Source organism: Podarcis raffonei, chromosome 7 (assembly GCF_027172205.1).
Source record: "Podarcis raffonei isolate rPodRaf1 chromosome 7, rPodRaf1.pri, whole genome shotgun sequence".
Taxonomy (NCBI): domain Eukaryota; kingdom Metazoa; phylum Chordata; class Lepidosauria; order Squamata; family Lacertidae; genus Podarcis; species Podarcis raffonei.
The window spans coordinates 13800807-13821986 of record NC_070608.1 but is presented as its reverse complement, the minus strand read 5'-3'; the positions used below and the strand labels follow the sequence as shown (position 1 = coordinate 13821986).

Genomic DNA, 21180 nt, shown 5'->3' with positions numbered 1-21180 from the left:
AAGGCAGGAGTTGAGCCGGCAGCCGGCTATTAGCATAACCCCGCCCTCTTCTCCTGTGGCCTCCCTCCCGCCTGCCTCCGCTCTCCTCACCTGCTCAGAGCATCCTTGGTCGCCAAGCGAGCCTTTTGCACGGCGAGGGCGGAGGCGAGCGGCCGTGAGGAGAGGATGACAGGGAAGATAAGCGAGCAATTTCCCTGAGGTGGTGGAGGAGGAGACGCCATCAAACAGGACCAACAGCCCAGGTCTCTTTCCCGGAGGAGCTTGGGGCTGAGGGCGGCACAGCTCCGCCATCCAAAGGACTAGACTAAAGGAACGAGCCCTTTTCCTGTCAGAAAAATTCTGTCAGGGTCGCCGAGGGAAAGAGGAGCAGCCCTCACATTGATTTATTTTCTTTTTTAAAAAGAAAACCCCTCCGGTTTTCATGTATGTATGCATTTCAGTTCTTCATTCTTGTGAATTAAATTTCCACACCTTTATCAAGGATGGCATGCTCTCCTGTCAACCAGGTGTGCCACCTGCAAAAGCCCACCAGCCCCTTTGGCAGGGATGGCGGTGGCTGGCACACTTTCTCTCTCTCTCTCGTTTTAGTAACTTTTTGGTTTTTGTTCACAGGTGAAGCGAGAATTGCTTACGAAGGAGCAGGAGGGAAAGGAGCACAGGACCCGGAGATACGCTTCCCTTGTTGGATTGTGACATTTTGCATTTTTAAAATACACGCAATACCTTCCTGGGTGTGTGTTTGTTTGTTTGTTTAGTTATTCCTGCTGACTGAAGGTCAAGAGGCTTAAAATACGTGTCCTGGCAGAAACCAGCAGATGGCTGAAGAAATTTAAATGAACAATGCCATTTCTAGGGACATGTTGACCCTAGAAATAGCGGGTGGCGATAGGTGGAGCTGCAAATCCACTATGTTTTCCTGCCTGGTGCCTAAGCTGAGGAACTGCTTTTTGTGACCGCAGAGGTTTTGTATTAAATTTCTTGGCATTTTCCTTTTTACCTTTTTGGATTTGTAGTACAGTTTTTTAATTCTCCTCCTTTGGTTTGAAATGAGGATCTTTGTAATTTCGTAACGCAATTTGTACGGGGTGTGGGTGTGTGTAGCCCTGTTCAAGGAACTTTATTCAGATTCAAGCTCAAAATCCAGCAGTGATTGTGAGAGAGCACACCCTTCTTCCACAATGTGGACTTTTCTGGGCATTGCCTCTTTCATCTATGTCTATAAGAAATGTGGAGATTTGCTGAATTATGCCAACAAGGAGGTCCTGATTTCCATGCTGGTGTTCTCTATTGGTTTGCTGCTGTCCTATCGGTACCGGACATGGGGACTAAAGCAACAGAAGCACAGGCAACCCCATTGTGGAATGCTCTCTAATTTTCTTGCCGCTGTGCCTCTCCTTGGTTTTTTCTGGACTAAATTCCACGCAGGCTCTCCAAAGGTGTTGAAACCAAAATCCAAAGAGGTATGTTGGCTCTTAGCATGACAACCCAGGACTGAGATCTCTTTCCTATGTTTTAAAACAATCATCTTGCACCTTTCAGAGAAATTTGTTTTTAATACTGGGGATTTCTGAAGGGGGAATTTCTTTTTGAAAATCAGATTGCAGGTTTGTGTTCCTGAACGGTGATGGAAATCTACTTAAGCCAGCACTTCCCAAACTGGGGGAGAGGGATCTAGAACGTTCAGTTTTTGGGAAATTGCAACATCTTCCATTGGTTTTGTATTCAATGAAGCTCAACACTCAGAACTATGTAGCTTGATAAGAGATTTTAATAACAGTTATTTGAAATTCTCAAACATTAGCTCCTTCGTAATACGTTCCTAGGATTTCAGATTCCCCTCCCCCTCTTAGCTTGCTAGGGAGAGGGTATCTGTCCTATATCTAGCATATGTAGGTAAGAAACAACATCCTTCTTTGCCATTTTGAGGAGCACATAATGTAAATGAACTGCAAGTGCAATTCTGTGCATGGTTTCTTGGCACTATGGTAATTCCTACTGTGTTCAATGGGACTTGGTATGTTAATGATTGTAGCCAATTCATTGAGGTCATCCAGGAGTGGTCCAGGAAGATACTGTGGCCATCCATATCAAAAGTCGCTGAGAGATTCAGGGGAATCAGCAAGTTCTCATTTCTCCATTCCTTTCCTAAAGAAGATAATCCACCGGGGCGCCCAAGGCTGATTCTGTCACAGAACCTGAACTTGTACTGGAATGAGTGAAGATAATCAGTTTCATCCAAGAGCATTATATGTAGCTCAAGTTCCTCTATGTATATATCATGTACAGAATTCTCTCCCTCAATATGCTGTGCTTTTGTGACATTTGTCAGCCCAAGTCCTTGAAGTAAATGGTAATCACAATAGCCTAAAATGCATTTGTTTTGCTTTGCTTATGGCTTCATCTTTACGCAGGATAGAAGGGAAGTTGGTACCTCACCTGAGAGCACAATTGAGACAACTACGGGTTCAAATCTCACCTCTCCGTGTGATCCAGAAGTTATCATTGTGGGATCCGGTGTGCTTGGCTCTGCTTTGGCAGCAGTACTGGCAAGGGATGGAAGAAAAGTGACAGTAATTGAGAGGGATCTCAAGGAACCTGACAGGATAGTTGGAGAACTGCTGCAACCAGGGGGATATAATGCTCTGAAAGACCTGGGACTGGGAGGTATGTTAGCAAATCACAAATCCTGTCTCATTGTTCTGATGTGCTTGTTGCCCCACTTTGTTTATTTAATTTGCTGGGTAGCCTGATCCTTGCCTTCCATCTATGCCTTTTATAATATGATAATACCAAAAAAAAACCCTCTCTATATATGTTGGCCTATAGGCTGAAATTAGAATCTAGCCTCTCCTTGATTTGGGGTGACTTCTGACAGGAGTGGGGGTGCACGAGTTTCCATTTCTTTCCACATTACAAAATCCCTCTGTCACTATTGTTTAATTCTGTCAGTAGTGTTCATGAGACCTATGAAACTGAGTGAAGCCATATATGATTCATATATGACCTACCAGGGACTCGGTAAACCCCTTGTTTTTGCTGCTTATCAGGGACTGTAGAAAACAGGGTAGTTGTTGAACATTTAGAAGGACATAATACATGGTTTATTGGCTGAATTCAGCTTAAATTCTTAGATTCTAAGGAATGTTCAAAATATCTTTTCATGGTTGGGGAGAATTTCCATTGCATATTCCTAGTGCGTATAACATAATAAATACTTGATCTAAATGTATGTTCTTGAGGCAACTTGATATGTATCCTTCTCGTATACTACCCTCAACTCTGCACTTTCCCTAATTTATCGACATTTATTTTGCAGAGGTTGTGGAAGGGATTGATGCTCACGCAATAAACGGCTATGTACTTCATGACCTAGAAAGTAAATCAGAAGTTGAAATTCCTTTCCCTGCCAAAACGGATGGCCAGATACAGAGTGGAATAGCATTTCATCATGGGCGTTTCATCATGGGTCTCCGAAGGACAGCCATGGCAGAACCCAAGTAAGAACAGCAACTTAAAATAATAAGGCATCTACTGAATGAGCAGTTCTAGGCCTGACTGATGTACTAAGTGCATCCTTCCATCTTGTTGAATTTATTTTTTATTTTTTATTTTTTGTTTATTTTGTTTTTCCTTTTATATCACTTGAATAACACCTTTGTGGTCTGATATCAACTGGAAGTAGCATCCCAGCCATCAGCAGTGCATTGGTGCTTATACAGTCGTGCGAGTAATTCCTCAAATCAACTCAGCCACAGACATGTTTTACTGCACCACCCAAACAGGCATGCTTACCTTTAGTCATTTTGGGCACTTGAAAGAAAATAAACTAGAAATTCCACTTGAGGTCAGATAGGCACCCTCCCTACTCAACTTCCAGCACCTACCGAATAATTAAAAATAATAATATCACAGCAAGCATTTTGATTGAAATTTAAAGCCATATTTTCCAGTTCTCACTTTCCAGCCAATTGCAAACTATGGTTTATCAATTCAGACAATATTCTAAATCAGGAATGAGGAACCTATGGTCTTCCAGGTATTGCTGGACTACAATTCCTATCAGCCCCAGTCAGCATGACCAGTATTTAGAGGTTATAAGAGAATAACAAGCAGGGCCAGAGTTGCCAGCTCCTATTCTAAACCATGGTTAAGCTTCCTTTGAAGTCTGAATTGCTTAGAAAACTACTGTATTTAATAGTGTTTCTAGTTTTTAAAATTGATTGTAACCAGCCCAGAGTCTGTTGAGTAACTGGGTATCAGTATATTTATGCAAGTAGAGGTGCAACAGCGACACCAGGAAACTGGAAACTGAGGTGTTTTCCCTCCTTGAAGCAAAATGAAAACTATATATATATATATATCCAATTAGAAGTATGATTAGTTCACGTAGCTCCCTCCCACTTGAACAGAACTGCTGCTTGAAAGTTGCATTTCCACTAATTTGCAAAATGTCCTGGTTTGATTTTACTGTACCATGGTCAAACTGTACATGATGTATTCTTTGTTCTAATTGCTAATAGGAGCTGCAGAAAGTGATTTAGATCAGGGCTATGGCAAGAGGAAAAGGCTTCAACTCTTTCTTCTGTATTGATGCCCTGATTCAGATGACTCATGGGGCTGTCATTAGCTCTGTATGAGAATGTATACAGGCTTTCTCATGTTATACTTCTGTTTTCCCTTTCATGGCTCATAGCTTTGGGTGGATGGGATGGAATTTTGATCAGGACCATGGTGCAGAGTTAAAGAGTTAATCCTCTTATTTCCATATTTCAGCCCCAGTCTGAATCCTCTCTGCATCTGCTTTTTAGTGAAGAGAGAGAAATTAGAAATACAGCACATGCAGCCCTAAAAATATCAGATTAAAAACTCATTTTAAAGTAATCTTTCACCCTTAAAATATATTTATGAGAAGGGATAATCATTGTGATGAGTATTCAGTTTTATATACCCCACCTACCTTCATACCCACAGCACATATATTGAATCATGAACTGTTCAATCCTCTGGGTTGGCTATTGGCAAGATTTCCTGAGTCAGTATTGCAGAAAGGATCAGGAGAGAATATATCAGATCCTGTGGCTTGGTGGTGGCCAACCTTATTGGCACGTGTGCTGCATAACAAATCCATAGTATGAAATAATGCATTTCTAATAGTCACTACGCTAGATAGCCACAGCCATTCGTGTTCTAATAACTTCCATGCTGTATTATTGCAATGCATTCTGTGTGGGACTACTGTTGAGTAGTGTTCAGAGACTTCATTTAGTTTAAACTGCTGCCGCCAGATTCTTGCCTAGAGGAAGGTAGCTAGAACATAACCACGCCAGTTATATTCAGTCTGCACTGGCTATGTATTTGTTTCCATGATCAATTGGTTGCTGATTCTTGCCTTTTAAAGTTCTAAATAGCTTGCCTAGAGAGGACTGACTTTTTCCATCATGTTTGTCCTATTTCTGAAGCTCTCTCCAGGTACCTCTTGCCAGCTGAATAGGGCAGGGCTTTCTCAGTTGTGATACCTGTCCTGTGGAATGCCTGTCCTGGGCAGGCCTGCCTAACTCCAGCACTGAACAAATTTTGACCTGATGTGGGCTGCTATAATGTTTTTACTTCTCTCCTCCTCATGTATTGAGACTTGAATACCCCTTAGTTTGATCTGCTGTTGCTTTAGTTTTAATGATATGGTTGCTTATTCTGCTATTAAATTTGTTTTTTGTTTTTAGTGTTATAATGTGATTTTATTTTCTATCTTAGTCAGTTCTTGCTTTTTTTTTGAAGAAAATTAAAGAATGGTTTAAGGCAAACTAGGGCTTATCATTAACTGCGTCCCACAGCTCTCTCATGGGGTGATATCCAATTGGTTTATAAGAAAAGTTTGGTTAATTTCTTGCCAACTGCTCATGCAAGCCACAGTCCTGGTTCAGACAACATGGCAAATAATAGCATGGCTTGTTTGAGCCATGCAGGTTCCATGCAGGCGAGAAGAAGCTGCAAGAGATCTATGAGGTATGGGAGAAGCTTGTTCACAATTGTACCATGGTTTAAGGCAGGGGTCAGCAACCTTTTTCAGCCGTGGGCCGGTCCACCGTCCCTCAGACCATGTGGTGGGCCAGACTATACTTTTTTTGGGCGGGGGGGGGGGAATGAATGAATTCCTATGTCCCACAAATAACCCAGAGATGCATTTTAAATAAAAGGACACATTCTACTCATGTAAAAACACGCTGATTCCTGGACCATCTGCGGGCCAGATTGAGAAGGTGATTGGGCCACATCCGGCCCCCGAGCCTTAGGTTGCCTGCCCCTGGTTTAAGGCCATTGTTTAAATACGGGTCTATTTTCTCCCCAGGAGTAGGAAGACAACCTGTGCAGTTGGTTCTGTTCAGGGGAATGGTTCTACCTATTAAAGTTAGTAGTGTATATTTTAGATGGCAATGTGCTTAACTTACTGTATTATGGAATATGAACCATGGATATTGTGTGCATTAAAACAAATAAACAAACTGCTTTCTTCCAGTTCAAAATTCATTGAAGGAACAGTGACTCAGCTGCTTGAAGAAGATGAACGTGTTGTTGGAATTTTGTTCAAAGATAAAGAAACTGGTGCTACAAAGGTGAGGCTCAATAGACATATATATTTTTACAGGAAAATATTCTAGGTTGTTTTGGTGCACAGTAATCCTCTGTCAAATTAAAGCAGGAAACAATTAAGGTAACCCAACAGGTAAATTAGCACAATGAGCGTGGTTAAAAACACAGGGCCAAATTATATGACAGTATTATTACTATTTATCTGTTTTCTGTTTTCAGTCCTCTCCTCCCATGGCATAAATACATATCTAGTCTACAGACTACAAAGTATATTTACAGGAAAATTATGTTTTGTAGCATTGCCCTTCAAAGTCATAAGGTTATTTCTTAAGGGCCAAAGCAGAAAGAAAAAAACATAGTCTGACTGCTGCCTCAACAGATATATGCTATGTGGGTGGCGCTGTGGTCAAAACCACTGAGCCTCTTGGGCTTGCCGATCAGAAGGTCGGCGGTTTGAATCCCTGTGATGGAGTGAGCTCCCGTTGCTCTGTCCCAGCTCCTTCCAACCTAGCAGTTTGAAAGCATGCCAGTGCAAGTAGATAAATAGGTACCACTGTGGCGGGAAGGTAAACGCTGTTTCCATGCGCTCTGGTTTCCATCACGGTGTTCCGTTGCGCCAGAAGTGGTTTAGTCATGCTCGCCACATGATCTGGAAAGCTGTCTGTGGACAAATGCCGGCTCCCTTGGCCTCAAAGCGAGATGAGTGCTGCAACCCCATAGTCGCCTTTGACTGGACTTAACCGTTCAGGGGTCCTTTACCTTTTTACCCTTAGATATATAGTATGCTAAGGATACCTAAAAGTTCATATCATCTTCTATACATCAAATCAATCATTGCATTCTGCAGGAGAGGGTCTTCTGCAAATACCACCCAGTCTGGTGGTCTGTTGCATATTATTTCAGAATCAGGCCTTTGGTAAGGCAACAAACACTATCCTTCGGAACTCCCTCCCATTGCAGATCAGACAGGTGTCGTTTTCGGTGCCTGCTAATGGTGTTCCTCTTTCAAAAAGCCTTCTAAAATCTTTATCCCAGTTGGCATCTGTCCTGAATTGAAATTGATTTTATATATGTGCTGCTGTTCTATTTTTTTATATTTTCAACTGTTTTTTAAATTGTTTTTATATATGCAATTGTTTTAACTGTGTGTGTGTTGTTGATGTTAAGGAAGAGCATCACAAGCTGCTGCTCAGAGATATGGTGCAATTTCCTTTTGAGAACTCTGACAAACTTTCAAATGAGAATGAAACTTTTGTGAATATAGACTGGCTTAAGGGGTTACTGTACTATATGACACTATTTATCATGTTTATCGCTTTTTCTTTCATCCTTCCCCATTGCAGGAGCTCCGTGCACCCCTTACTGTTATTGCCGATGGTGTCTTTTCCAAGTTTAGAAAACAACTTATCTCCAACAAAGTTAGAGTTCCATCTCATTTTGTGGGGTTAATTTTGAAAGTAAGTGTTACTTTTTAAAAACAACAACAACTAAGCTTACAGTTAGTCTGCTTACCATCTATGGTGTGGTGGCATTGTGGGCCATCATTGTAAACCAGGGTTGAATTCTGGGTGCGGGGCTTCAGATAACACGGCCAGTGGGGAGGCATAGCTGCTTGCCTTGCTGGCCAGGGCTTCAGATTCAAGCCTGCCTGCAGAATCGACCAATAGCAGGTGGGCTGGGAGGCAGGCCTTTCCCAGAGGGCAGGCCCAACGGAACACGTAGGCTTCGCTTGGGTGCGCTGCTGGGAAATCTAAAGCAGCCTGTCTCAACCCCAGCACCCTGTTCTTCTCCGGATCTTCCACCCAATTCCTTTGCATATTGTCTGCTCTTTTGGCGCTTGACCTTGCTGTGAACCTCATTGGCTGCTGTATTTGGGGCTGGGCATGGATGCTTAAAGAGGAAATGTTACAGTGATCAAGGTGCATGTTTCAAAGTTGTCCCATTTAAATTGCTAATGTTGTCAAACCTCTGTCGTTATTAAATCCTGTCATTATCAATCCATATTTCATCCATCTTCACAGCAGCTTCTGATGTTAGTTATTGACCATGACCGGAGAATCGTAGTTTAGTAAGCCAGTGTATAAATAGCACTCAGCCACTTCACTTGACCCTTCACACAAGCAAGTGAACAAGCTGGGAAGGATTCATTTAACTCTTGTTTCCTTCTCTGTCAGAAACAAGAAACTCTAGATTAATGCTTTTGGTACAAGCCAGGATATAAAGCCAAAATCAGACCATGGCCTCCACAGCCATCTACAGATACACCGCTAAAACTGTGTTTGTGTGCCACGAGTGATCGCCAAGAAGAAGATTCTGTTAACTATGGTTTCCCACTTTGTATGGAACAAGAAATGATAACTAACTGAAGACTTCCTTGTTTGTTTTCTGACTTGTGCAAAGGGAGAAATTAGTTAAATGTATGAGGGCCGCGGGTGGCACTGTGGGTAAAACCTCAGCGCCTAGGACTTGCTGATCGCATGGTCGGCGGTTCGAATCCCTGCGGCGGGGTGAGCTCCTGCCCACCTAGCAGTTCGAAAGTACCCTTAAGTGCAAGTAGATAAATAGGTACCGCTTTATAGCGGGAAGGTAAACGGCGTTCCGTGTGCTGCTCTGGTGCCGGTTCGCCGGAGCAGCTTCGTCACGCTGGCCACGTGACCCGGAAGTGTCTGCGGACACCGCTGGCTCCCAGCCTCTAGAGTGAGATAAGCGCACAACCCTAGAGTCTGTCAAGACTGGCCCGTACGGGCAGGGGTACCTTTACCTTTTATGAGGGCACCAGGATCGTACAAGCTCAGGAATGGTTGTCCAAATGTGGTCACTGTTGCTAGCATTTTACAGATTGGGAAATGAGCATCTGTACTAGTAGTTTGTTGAAATTCATGGCCAACCAGGGATGTATTGATAAATGTAAGTCGGAAGGCACTTTTAATAACTTTTTCTCTTTCTTTCACTGTAAAGGATTCACCTCAGTTTAAAGCCAACCATTCTGAAATTGTTCTGGGTAATCCTAGTCCAGTACTTTTCTACCAGATTTCTTCCAATGAAACCAGAGTCCTTGTTGACATTCGAGGTGAAATGCCAAAGAACCTTAAAGAATACATGGTTGAACGGATTTATCCACAACTACCTGGTAAGCATTATGTGCACAGGTTGTCAATACTGTGAAAGAAACCATCTACTTAAGTGTTTGCATCAACTCTCATTTGATGCAGAATTGCCTCGTCATTGAAGAAATAAACTTTAAATGTCTAAACTGTGATTAACATGCACTCAGAGTTGAAGCTTCAAGGAGCATTATCTTTTGCAAATATTGATGTTTCTAGACTTGGTTGAAAGGTAGCTGTGACTGGGAGAGGATGGTGGAAAATAGCCCTTTGCAGTGTAAGTGCCTATGTTGGTAGCCTTTTACATCCTGTCCATGGTCAATGATGGACTTGGAATTGGGCATGCCTGAAGTATGCCTGATTTCATAGAGGCACAGAGGCATAGTCTCAAGTTTCTTCGTCTCTTACTCTCAGTGGTCACACATTCACAAGGATAAATGTTGTTGTTGTTTAGTCGTTTAGTCGTGTCCGACTCTTCGTGACCCCATGGACCAGAGCACGCCAGGCACCTCTGTCCTCCACTACCTCCCAAGGATAAATAGCTGGTGTAAAGCCACATTTGACCAGTTCATTGTTACGGTCATGAGGGCATCGCTGTCTTCCTCCTTATAATGACTTCAGGGAAATCTTGCACAACAGTTTCCCCCAGCTGATATACTGGAAATGTGGCATTTTCCTAGTGTAGGTGTTGCTGGTGGGTGGCCTCAAGTTGTGCCGTCTCAGTTTGGAAGTTCCTTAGAGCACCTTTGGGTACCTGGAGCACTGAGCCCCTGAGGGAATGAGATGGGAATTGAGCAGGCTGTGGGACTAGCCAGAAATGGTAATTTGAAAAAGTGTATATTTGTGAAGAAAACTTGAAAGGCTGGATTTTGCTTTTTACAGCAAGGGTCTCTTCAGAACCAGGAAGGATTTTTTTCTTGGGCAAGAGTCTGATGGAGTTTCAGCTTCACCTGTTAAAAATGTCTTTGCTTTGTCAATGGCAAAATGCAACTTTTTAGCTGTGGGTCTCTTTACCTGACCTGACTGTTTTGTACTGGGTATAGATTCCTGTACTTTTTGAGGCTGTTTGTTTCAGGTTGCCAGTGAATATCTGGGTTTCACAGATGTGCTTTTGAACAACACCCCATCATTTCAGTCAGATGTGCGCAGAAGATATTCCTGATATACTACTACTAATAATAATAAATCAGATGTGGGGATTATTTGGCCATTCAGATGTTGATGAACAGCAACTCCCATCATCCTATAATTGATCTGGACACTATACAGTCATACCTTGGTTGTCGAACGGAATTCATTCCAGAAGTCTGTTTGACTTCCGAAAACGTTTGACAACCAAGGCGTGGCTTCTGATTGGCTGCAGGAGCATCCTGCACTGAATCAGAAGCCGCAGAAGCCACGTCAGACGTTCAGGTTCCAAAGAATGTTCACAACTCGGAACACTCACTTCTGGGTTTGTGGCGTTCGGGAGCCAAAACGTTCGAGTCGCAAGGCGTTCAGGATCCAAGGCATGACCGTACTTCTATCGTTGCAGCCTAGAATAGCATTAGTTTTTTTTGCTGCTGCATCATACTGTTGACTCATGTTAAGCTTATGGTCTACTAAGACCCCTATATCCTTTTCACATGTATTGCTTGTTGCTCTCTGATTCCTGCTCCATCCACATCCTTATTTATCCAAAACAGCCTAGTTTTAACAAGCATTTTGAGATGTACAGTACTTCACTTGTATTTGGCATTAGGACACCTTACACTTTCCATAATGTTTTCTCATGTTGGTGCCAATAATTTTGAAAGAAATCCCAATGGATTGACTTCTAAGTGATCCCCCCCCCCGCCCCCAGAGTGGATTTATCTTTAGGTCACCGGAGTTCTGTAGGAGAGCTAACAACTTGTTTCAGTTTTCTAATGACTTTTGGGGGGACAGGTTGGAACTAGGTATTAATGATGTCTCTCTTCTGAATCTTGAGGAAAAGATTGAATGTTCTGTAAATGACTGAACTTTTGCATTTTTTGTTTTTGCAGCGCACTTACAGGAGCCTTTCCTAATAGCTGTGCAGAATGATCGCATGAGGACCATGCCAGCAAGCTTTCTGCCTCCGTCCCCTGTAAACAAATCAGGTCTGTGAGCAGAAGAGTGAATTGAAAGCTGAAAGGCTTAAGGGTCTGCCCATCCAAGGGTGGGGGCGTGCCCAGTGGGGTTTTGTTCCCCCTCGCTTTGAACAGCACAGAATCCCATCCACCAATGCCGTATCACCAAACTTCTTTGGAAAGACTTTCCCCTTTCAAATAGGGTGCAAAACTCAAGCCTAAACCTCTCAGGTGTGGGATAGTTCTTTGGATTTCAGCCTTTGAAAACAAAGGGGTTGTTCCTCAGACTTTAAGACAGAGGCGGTAAACCTCAAGCTCAGGGCTGAATGCCCCTGCACCTGCCCCTCTAAGTGCTTAGTGCAATCATGCTTCTATTTTCTAGACCTTCAATGCCCAGAAACCCAGCAGGCACCATTTGCTGGCACCTTCCATGGTCCCTCGGCCCCAGGGCTTAGAGGGCAGGGTTGGAATCATTGCTGTCACTCTGTTTAGCATTACGATGATGCCACTTCACTCAGTAGAGGCATGAAGCAATCTAGAGATTGCTAGGAAAGATAGCGGCACCGGCCAACCCCAAAGTGTGCAAAAGTTTAGAATGAATGCCAGGATCCTGCATCTATACAACAGTGGTTGATTTTAGAGGTTGTTTCCTTCTTTTTTTACGTAGGAGTCCTCCTTCTGGGTGACGCTTACAACATGAGGCACCCTCTAACAGGTGGAGGAATGACTGTTGTTCTGAATGACATCAAGATATGGAGACACCTGCTGCAGGCCATTCCAGACCTGTATGAGGATTCTGCTATTCTGGAGGTATTTTATTCTTTTTCTTTTATTACATTCGTTAGTCACTTTATTTTGCACAGGGCAACCCAAAGCAATTTAAAAGCATGGGTATGATTCTGGCTTTTCCTTTTGGGATGGGGGCTTTGGTTCAGGTAAGGGTTTTTTATTTTTTGCAACTTTAAGCTGCTGCCTCTTCTAGGTTAGAGAGAATCTTGAGTTCCGATCATCTGCACACCAAACTTTCAGGTTCAAGGGAGGACTGTGGTCACAACCCCACCATGAATTTAACTCACATAGCTTTCCCCAAAGAGTCCTGGGAACTATAGTTTGTCAAGGCTTCTTGGAACTGTAGCTCTCTGAAGGGTAAACTGCAGTTCCCCAGGATTCTTTAGGGAAAGCTAGCCTGGCTTATATTTTAACACTTGTTGGATCCAGGAATTAGAAGGATCTTCCATACAGCCTACATCCACCTTCCCCAAACTCATGACAGTATAATGATGGATTTAAGAGAATTGATTAGAGGACATTGGCAAACAAGTCTGATAAGATTCTTGCTCAGCTCACTGCTGCTTGTCACGTGTAACTTGTGATCCATGCTGTACTACATGGAAACTTATGCTGCAATAAATACTTAAGATGCCAGAAAACTATTTTGTTTCTGACAAAGTATTCTGCTGGGACAAGCCTGGTCCTGCTATTCCTATAATTTCTGTTTAGAGATGTGACATTTCTGGACATTTTGACACCATGGTGGGCTTGTTTGTGATGGGTGATGAAATAGGTATCATAGAATCATAGAATTGTAGAGTTGGAAGGGACCCTGAGGACCATCCAGTCCAGGGTTAGGTCTCCAGCTATTTTCAGACTACAGGTCCCATCATCCCTGACCACTGACCTTGCTAGCTAGGGATAATGGGAGTTGTAGTCCAAAACCAGCTGGGGACCCAAGTTTGGGAAACACTGATCTAGTCCAACCCCCTGCAATGCAGGAATATGTAGCTGTCCCACACAGGGACCGAGCCTGCAACCTTGGCGTTATCAGCACCACCCTCTAACCAACTGATGTACCCATAAATCATGTGCTCCATTTTAAGAATGTGAAATGCAAAAAGAGAGCAGGCCATGCTTCCATGGTAGAGCACTGACTAGCCTTTGCACAGAAAAGGTCTCGTGTCCTATTTCTGTCATCTCAAATTGTTAGGTAGCAAGTGATGGGACAGAATTCTGCCCTGGAGAGCTTCCTTCAGTAAGAGCAGACTAGAAATAAGCCAAATGATCTGACTCAATATAAAGCAGATCCATAGGTGTACTGATAACAATTTGCTGACAAACTCTTGAGATCCCTTCTCATAGTGAGACCATTCCTTTGTCATTTGGTGGAATAAGTTGCCAGTGCCCCCATCTTGAAACTGGTAAACCCCATTACGTATGCAATGTTATGTTGCATCCTGATGCCAGCAAGTAACCTTATCTTACCTTTTGCAGGCAAAGAAGTCATTTTACTGGACAAGAAGAAAGTCCCATTCCTTTGTCGTGAACGTCCTTGCTCAGGCGCTTTATGAATTATTTGCTGGAACAGATGGTAAGTGCATTTCAGAAAGGTACACACAAAGTTAATTACACTTCATAGATCTATTTTGCTCCAGTTTAAGTGATGCAAGACCTGTTGACGTGATGGAACACCTCCATATTACTTTAGCTGCACTGTGGCAAACTTATACCTTGATCATTCATCCATCCATCCAGCCCTAAGGCAGAAGCACACTGTTTGATAGCCATGGGGTTGCCATTGAAAACAAGCTTTTCTGCACTGCCATTTCTGCCATGAACATGTGACATTTATTATTATTACTTATTAAATTTGTGTACCACCCTATACCCATAGATCTCTGGGCGGTTCACAACATAAAATTGCAATATAAAATACACAAAAGACATAATAAAAATAAGAACAGAAACAAACCAATAATCCCCCTTCCAATAAACCGTTTAAAAAGGCACCAGATGTCTGTCAGCCAAATGTCTAGTTCAGGCATAGGCAAACTCAGCCCTCCAGCTGTTTTGGGACTACAACTCCCATGATCCCTAGCTAACAGGACCAGTGGTCAGGGATGATGGGAATTGTAGCCCCAAAACATCTGGAGGGCCGAGTTTGACTATGCCTGGTCTAGTTAAAGAGGAACATTTTCACTTGGTGCCTAAAGGTGTATTTAGAACAGGGATGTCAGCAGCATCTTTATGGCAATCTTAACATGTGCTCTGTCCATCTGACTTTCTCTATCAGTACCTAAATGGACTATGGGATGTAAAAAAAATAAAGTCTACTGTCAGCATTTTGTTGGAAGGTTATGCTAGCCTGGAAAGCAAATAAATTATATTAATAAATTAATAAATTAATTAATTGACAGAGTTGTTAAGTCTCAATGAATGCTTTGTAGATTGCAGGTGCAGCCTAGATCCATTCATCAGAGCACAAACTTAGATTTTTAGTATGGGTATAGTTTGCATAACGTATGACAGTCTTGCAATGGTAATGATCATTAGCTTGTGGTGACACGGAAGCAGGTTTTTTCACTGGTAGCACCAGTGTTCCTGGAGTGCCCCTGGTGAAATACGAGAGGCCCCACCTGTATGGGCTTCCAGGCAGCTTTTGAAAGCACTCCTGTTCACACAGGCATTACGTTGATCTCACCACCTGAGTCTCATCATTTAATTGATGTTTTGTTGGAATGAGATTGTTTCGTTGCATAATTTAATGAATGTTTTAATGGGATTGTTTTATTGTGTGATTTAAGAATGGATGTTTATATGTTAATGTTTGTGTAATTGGTCTTTGGATTTGTAAACTGATTAGTATTTTGACATTAAGCTGTATATAAATGCATAAATAATAATAAGGCACTGTTGCTGCATCAGTTTGTTATGGTGGCGATTATTTAAAAATGCATAATATCAGACTGAAGAAATGAGGGGCAGGAGGATGTTAGAAACTTGTGTGTGTTACCATGTATGTTATAAGATTATTCTTCATTTAAGTTGTTCATTCCACTCTTATTTTCTGTGCTTTCTTGTAAAGCAGTGTTCCTTTTAATTCTTTTGCAGTTTCTCTGCGTCAGTTAAGGCAAGCCTGTTTCCTTTATTTCAAGCTTGGTGGCGAGTGCGTATCCGGCCCAGTTGGATTACTGTCTGTGTAAGTTGGAGAAATGTTTATAAAATCCTTCTCAGGTTGTTGTTCAGAGCAGGACTCTCTTTGGAAACCAAGTGAAAGAGACCTTTCATGAGTCCACTTAACCAGTGAGGTGTAGAGGGACTGGGGATCAAATAATACTACTGCTACTACTAAAATACATACATACATGCATACATACCCCGCCCATTCGGCTGGGTTTCCCCAGCCACTCTGGGTGGCTCCCAACAGAATATTAAAAATACGATAAAATATCAAACATTAAAAACTTCCCTAAACAGGGCTTCCTTCAGATGTCTTCTAAAAATCAGAGAGTTGTTTATTTCCTTGACAACTGATGGGAGGGCATTCCACAGAGTGGGCGCCACCACTGAGAAGGCCCTGTGCCTGGTACCCTGTAATGAGGGAACTGCCAGGAGGCCCTCGGAGCTGGACCTCAGTGTCAGGGTAGAATGGTGGGGGTGGAGACGCTCTTTTGGGTATACTGGGCCGAAGCCGTTTAGGGCTTTCAAGGTCAGCACCAACACTTTGAATTGTTCTCAGAAATGTACTGGGAGCCAATGTAGGTCGAGAGGCTTTGTTGCCCAACCATTTCAACAGATTAGTATTTTGTAAAATCTAGTACATTGCTCGTAAGGTGAATCGCCTTTTTCATCATTTCCTTAATCCTTCCCTGCAGCTTATCACCCAAGCCTGTCATCCTGATTGGCCACTTCTTTGCTGTTGCCCTCTACGCCGTGTATTTCTGCTTCAAGTCCGAGTCCTGGATCACCAAGCCGCGAGCGATCTTCAGCAGCGTTGCTGTTCTGTACCGGGCTTGCTCCGTCATATTTCCACTCATATACTCTGAAATAAAGTACCTCACCTATTAAATTCAGAAAGACAAATCCGCAGGAAAAGGAACGCAGTAGACTCCCTTCTCTCCTCTCACCCTCCATTCTTGTGAATGTGGGATAGTTCTGTCCCAAAAAACCAGACTTTTACTCTCTCTTTCTCAAGAAAAGGACCAAGCTTTGTTTTGTGTTTTTTTGTACAGAGAGAGCGAGCCTCTGGATGTGAGATCTTCCTATAAGGGTGATCCCAAGTGTGTATAATCCCATGAACCAAGAAGGTAATATTTCAGTAAAGATCAGACAAATCTATGGGGAGGGAGAGGTAATTCCTACTGCTGTTTCTGGGCGTAGCTCTTCAGAACCAAGGGAGTGCAAATAACCATCTGCCTGTTGAGCTTCCCATCCCTCTGGCTGCTGGGGCCATGGCTAAATGCTACGCAAAACTCTGTAGCGCATGCGATCCTGCCAATACAGGAGACAAGATAGCCAGGAATCGTTGTTCTCACTGAGGAGGTAAACCTGTGCCTTGGCTGTATCACTTTAGACTCGAGATCAAAAATGGAATGACCGAATGCTCTTCCACACAACCCTTCCTTGAAAATTAGCAAACAAATTGCCCTGCACATAAAAAAACTAGCACATCTGGGTGAGAGCTAGGCTAGATTCATGGATGCATTTCTTTTTGAAACAATATGAAGGAACAATGAATCGCGTTGAACCCTCACCTGCAGCCCAGGCCCAGGTTTGCTTCCTTGGGAGCTGGTTCATTCTTGGCGTTTGATTCCTACAGTGAATAATGCGTAGTGCTAGCTCAGGCAGCCTCGCTGGTACTACTGCTAGTTCCTGAGGGTTTCTCGTGCCAGAACTATACAAATCTGAATAATTTAGTTATTAGTCACACAGACATGAATATGTGCGTGTATGTATGTAAAAATAACAAACTCACATACAAAAAAATATGTAAGTTTGATTTCCTTATACGGATGAAGATTCTAAAAGAGATTGATGTTTCCAGGGACCACTATAAAAATGTTCAGGACAGAAGCTAAAATGCTGATTCCAGCAGAAGATAGTTGATGGATTGTTGAGCATGCCCCATTAATGTTAATTAAAAGCTAATGAAGCAAGGGGTAGTTCAAACAGTTAACTCTTTCTTTTTGCTGCTAATGTTATCTGTACCTTTGACATTTTCTATCTTTTATGTGAAATGTCCCTCTATGATGAGATAAAATCCTAATGTGTTTTATTCAGCTAAATGTCCCTGTGTCTACTTTTTTTGTCCTGTGGTATAAGTACCGGGATCCTTTTCTTAAGTTTTATTTAAATAACATTCTAGTGTGGAAGAGGGAGATATGGCTCTGGTTCTTTTCATAGTTGAGGAGGCCTGTGGCAGCATAGGAGATTTGAAGCAGCATCGCAACACAGAGCTGTAAATCCTTGCCACAACCCTTTATGTAGCTCTAAACCCGCTTCCTCAGTTGCTATGAGATACAGTGGTGCCTCGCAAGACGAAATTAATTTGTTCCGAAAGTTTTTTCTTCTTGCGAGTTTTTCGTCTTGCGAAGCACGGTTTCCCATAGGAATGCATTGAAAATCAATCAATGCGTTCCTAGGGAAACCGCCTTCAGACCAGGTCCGGGGACAGTCTGTCCCCCGACCTCTTCTGAAGGCTGGGGGGGGGCAAGGACTTCTCCGCTGTCCGGGGCGATCTGAAAATGCTGGCGGGCAGCAGCGAACGCTTCGCTGCCGCCCTCCAGCATTTTAAAAGCTCCCGGGACAGCGGAGACTTCTCCGCTGTCCCGGGGCGATCTGAAAATGCTGGCGGGGGGCAGCGAACACTGCGCTGCCGCCCGCCAGCATTTTAAAAGCCCCCGGACAGCGGAGACTTCTCCGCTGTCCCGGGGCGATCTGAAAATGCTGGCCGGCGGCAGCGAACGCTTCGCTGCCGCCCGCCAGCATTTTAAAAGCCCCCGGACAGCGGAGACTTCTGGCCGACTCTGGGGTTGCGGCACTCATCTTGCTTTATCGGCCAAGGGAGCCGGCATACATCTTCCATGTCATGTGGCCATCATGACTAAGCAATTTCTGGCAAACCAGAGCAGCGCACGGAAACGCCGTTTACCTTCCCGCCGGAGCGGTACCTATTTATCTACTTGCACTTTGACGTGCTTTTGAACTGCTAGGTTGGCAGGAGCAGGGACAGAGCAACAGGAGCTCACCCTGTTGCAGGGATTCAAACCGCCGACCTTCTGATTGGCAAGTCCTAGGCTCTGTGGTTTAACCCACAGCGCCACCCGCGTCCCTCTTGAAAAGTATACAGTGAAGTAAATTTTAAGTGATTTTGTTTTCCTGTGTTAGTTTGGCACTGTAGAATGACAAGCAAGGGACAGCTCATACCAAGTTCTCCACATAAAAGCAGATGTGATCCTGCCCCCCGGCCCAAATCACAGCAAAACATTTTTTTACTTCTGTGAGCTTAGCAATCACCGTAGCTTTATTTGTAGTTTGTGCAGTTCACACAAACGTTTCCCTGTGTAAACATGAGCACTTGTGTGGACGCCATTCCAACTCAAAAGAAATTGCACTGGGAAACTTGCTAGACTGTACCACTTGAGATCTTATGCATATTTGCTGGTTTCCCCCATAGGACGAATGTCCCCTACATCGAGAAATGTAGCATGGCAGGGTTTGTCAACCTCCTTGGTGACATTTAGTTTCGTAGATGCAGTTTTTATTTGGAAGATCGTTCACTCATGTGACTCTTTCCCTGCCTAAGGTGATAGCCTGAGCAGTAGTTTTACTATGGTAATAGAAGATAAAATGCTCATACAAAAAGATGATGCTATGATGGAGATTCTTGGGAAGTCCAAGGTAAGTGTGCTTAACTTGTTCAATTATACACTTTTGTGTCTTGCTTTCCAGTGACTAAAGTATTTGTTTTGCAATGTTTTTAAACCCCATATGTGTGATTCGCAGTAATTATAGTGCAATTTTTATAAGCAGATTTCATTGAGAAATGTGTCATGCAATAAAAAGAATACAGTTCGGAACAACCAGAGTCATTACAAAACACATTTCAGAGCAATCTACCGAAAGTAAAATTATGCAACTCTTGCTGGACGAAGTGGGAATTACTCCTTTAACTCTTCTAAAAAGCTGCTTTTGATTTAGATTGCCTAACATAACCAACCAGTAAAATAAGACCTAAAACAGGCATAGGCACAAACTCGGCCCGCCAGATGTTTTGTGACTACAACTCTCATGATCCCTAGCTAACAGGACCAGTGGTCAGGGATGATGTGAATTGTGGCCCCAAAACATCTGGCGGGCCGAGTTTGCCTATGCCTGACCTAAAATAAAAGCCAGAACAATCTTTCTAAACAAGGAAAGCTGTAAAGAGAAGACCAGTCAAAAGAAGTCAGAAACCACACACAAGCTTTATTTCCTCTTTGAAAAAGGCAACATCAGTTCTCAAAAGCAGCTCTCGCCAGAAAAGACTTCCTCCAAGTTTTGTGCCTAGCAAGGAACCCAGAAGAACATTGCAGTTTTCAAGGCCAGCCAGATCCAAGCACCAGTGGTGGCTGGTAGACCCTGGACCTGGTAGGCAGTCAGAGGCCGAGGAGGTCATGAAGGTGAGATCAAAAAGGTCACAGGTGCGGGACCCAAGTTGTTCTGGTTTTCTTCCTGTCCTTCCCACTTGCAAAGCTTTGCACACAAAAGCATTGAAGTTGTGTAAGTACTCACCACTTAGCTGCTGTATTTTTCGCTCCATGAGACATACTTTTTTCCTCCTAAAAAGTAAGGGGAAATGTCTGTGCGTCTTATGGAGGGAATGTGAATTGCCCAGGGGCAAAAAGCAGATCGTGTTTTGTTTTGTTTTGAAAGAGGGATGGGGGTGTTGAAACGAAGCTGCTGATCAGCTGATCAGCAAGCGATCGGGAGGGAGATAAGGAACACTAGCGATAAAGGAGGCTGCCTGGGAGGGGGGGAGGTAGAAGCACATGGATCCTCGGGATTTTTGCACTGGGTCACCCCAAATTCACCATCAGATCACATAGCATGTCCATCGCTAGAGCCTGCACCAAAAAAATCACACATCCAGTGTTTCGTGGGGCCGCAATGGTGCAAAAACGTGGTTACAAAGCACGGATCCACATAGATTCTCAGGATTTTTGCATTGGGCTACCCCAAACTGACCGTCAAATCACATATCATGTCTGTGGTCACAGCATGAACCACAAAAATCATACATCCACTGTTTTGTTCAGAATATTTTCCTTCTTGTTTTCCTCCTTTAAAAACTAGGTGCGTCTTATGGTCAGGTGTGTCTTATGGAGCGAAAAATACGGTAAACTGAAATGCATCTAACCTTGGTTTAGCCGGGGTCTCAGCTGTCAAGAGTTCCTAGTGCTGGCCACAAGAACCCTGTGGTTCTCAAAAGGTGTGCTGCGTCACACTGGTGTGGCAGGAAGGTTCAAGGACAATCAAAGCAGTTGTGTGCCCCACAACTGGTTTTGTGTGTGTGTTTAATCTGCCGAAACGATAACGCCAAGTTAAGGAAACCATTTTGGATTATGCAAATATTCCAGAGCTCC

At 43.3% G+C, this 21180-nt stretch overlaps 1 protein-coding gene across 1 annotated transcript; it reads left to right on the top strand.

Annotated features, from left to right (window-relative positions):
* Positions 1-41: 41 nt before the first annotated feature.
* On the top strand, positions 42-17835 carry SQLE (squalene epoxidase). Its single transcript, XM_053395319.1, has 12 exons — positions 42-423; positions 613-1460; positions 2412-2664; positions 3317-3497; positions 6515-6611; positions 7932-8045; positions 9547-9718; positions 11717-11812; positions 12450-12592; positions 14051-14147; positions 15668-15755; positions 16432-17835. The coding sequence occupies exons 2-12, from the start codon at positions 1179-1181 to the stop codon at positions 16622-16624; spliced, it is 1716 nt and encodes a 571-aa protein (XP_053251294.1). The 5' UTR covers positions 42-423; positions 613-1178; the 3' UTR covers positions 16625-17835.
* The last annotated feature ends 3345 nt before the right edge of the window (positions 17836-21180 follow it).

Bases quoted from the DNA above. Each gene is read 5' to 3' on its own strand.
- SQLE (XM_053395319.1), top strand. From the start codon at position 1,179: ATGTGGACTTTTCTGGGCATTGCCTCTTTCATCTATGTCTATAAGAAA. The intron at 2,665-3,316 runs GTATGTTAGCAA...TTTATTTTGCAG, and splicing joins GAAAGACCTGGGACTGGGAG to AGGTTGTGGAAGGGATTGAT. The intron at 14,148-15,667 runs GTAAGTGCATTT...ATTCTTTTGCAG, and splicing joins ATTATTTGCTGGAACAGATG to TTTCTCTGCGTCAGTTAAGG.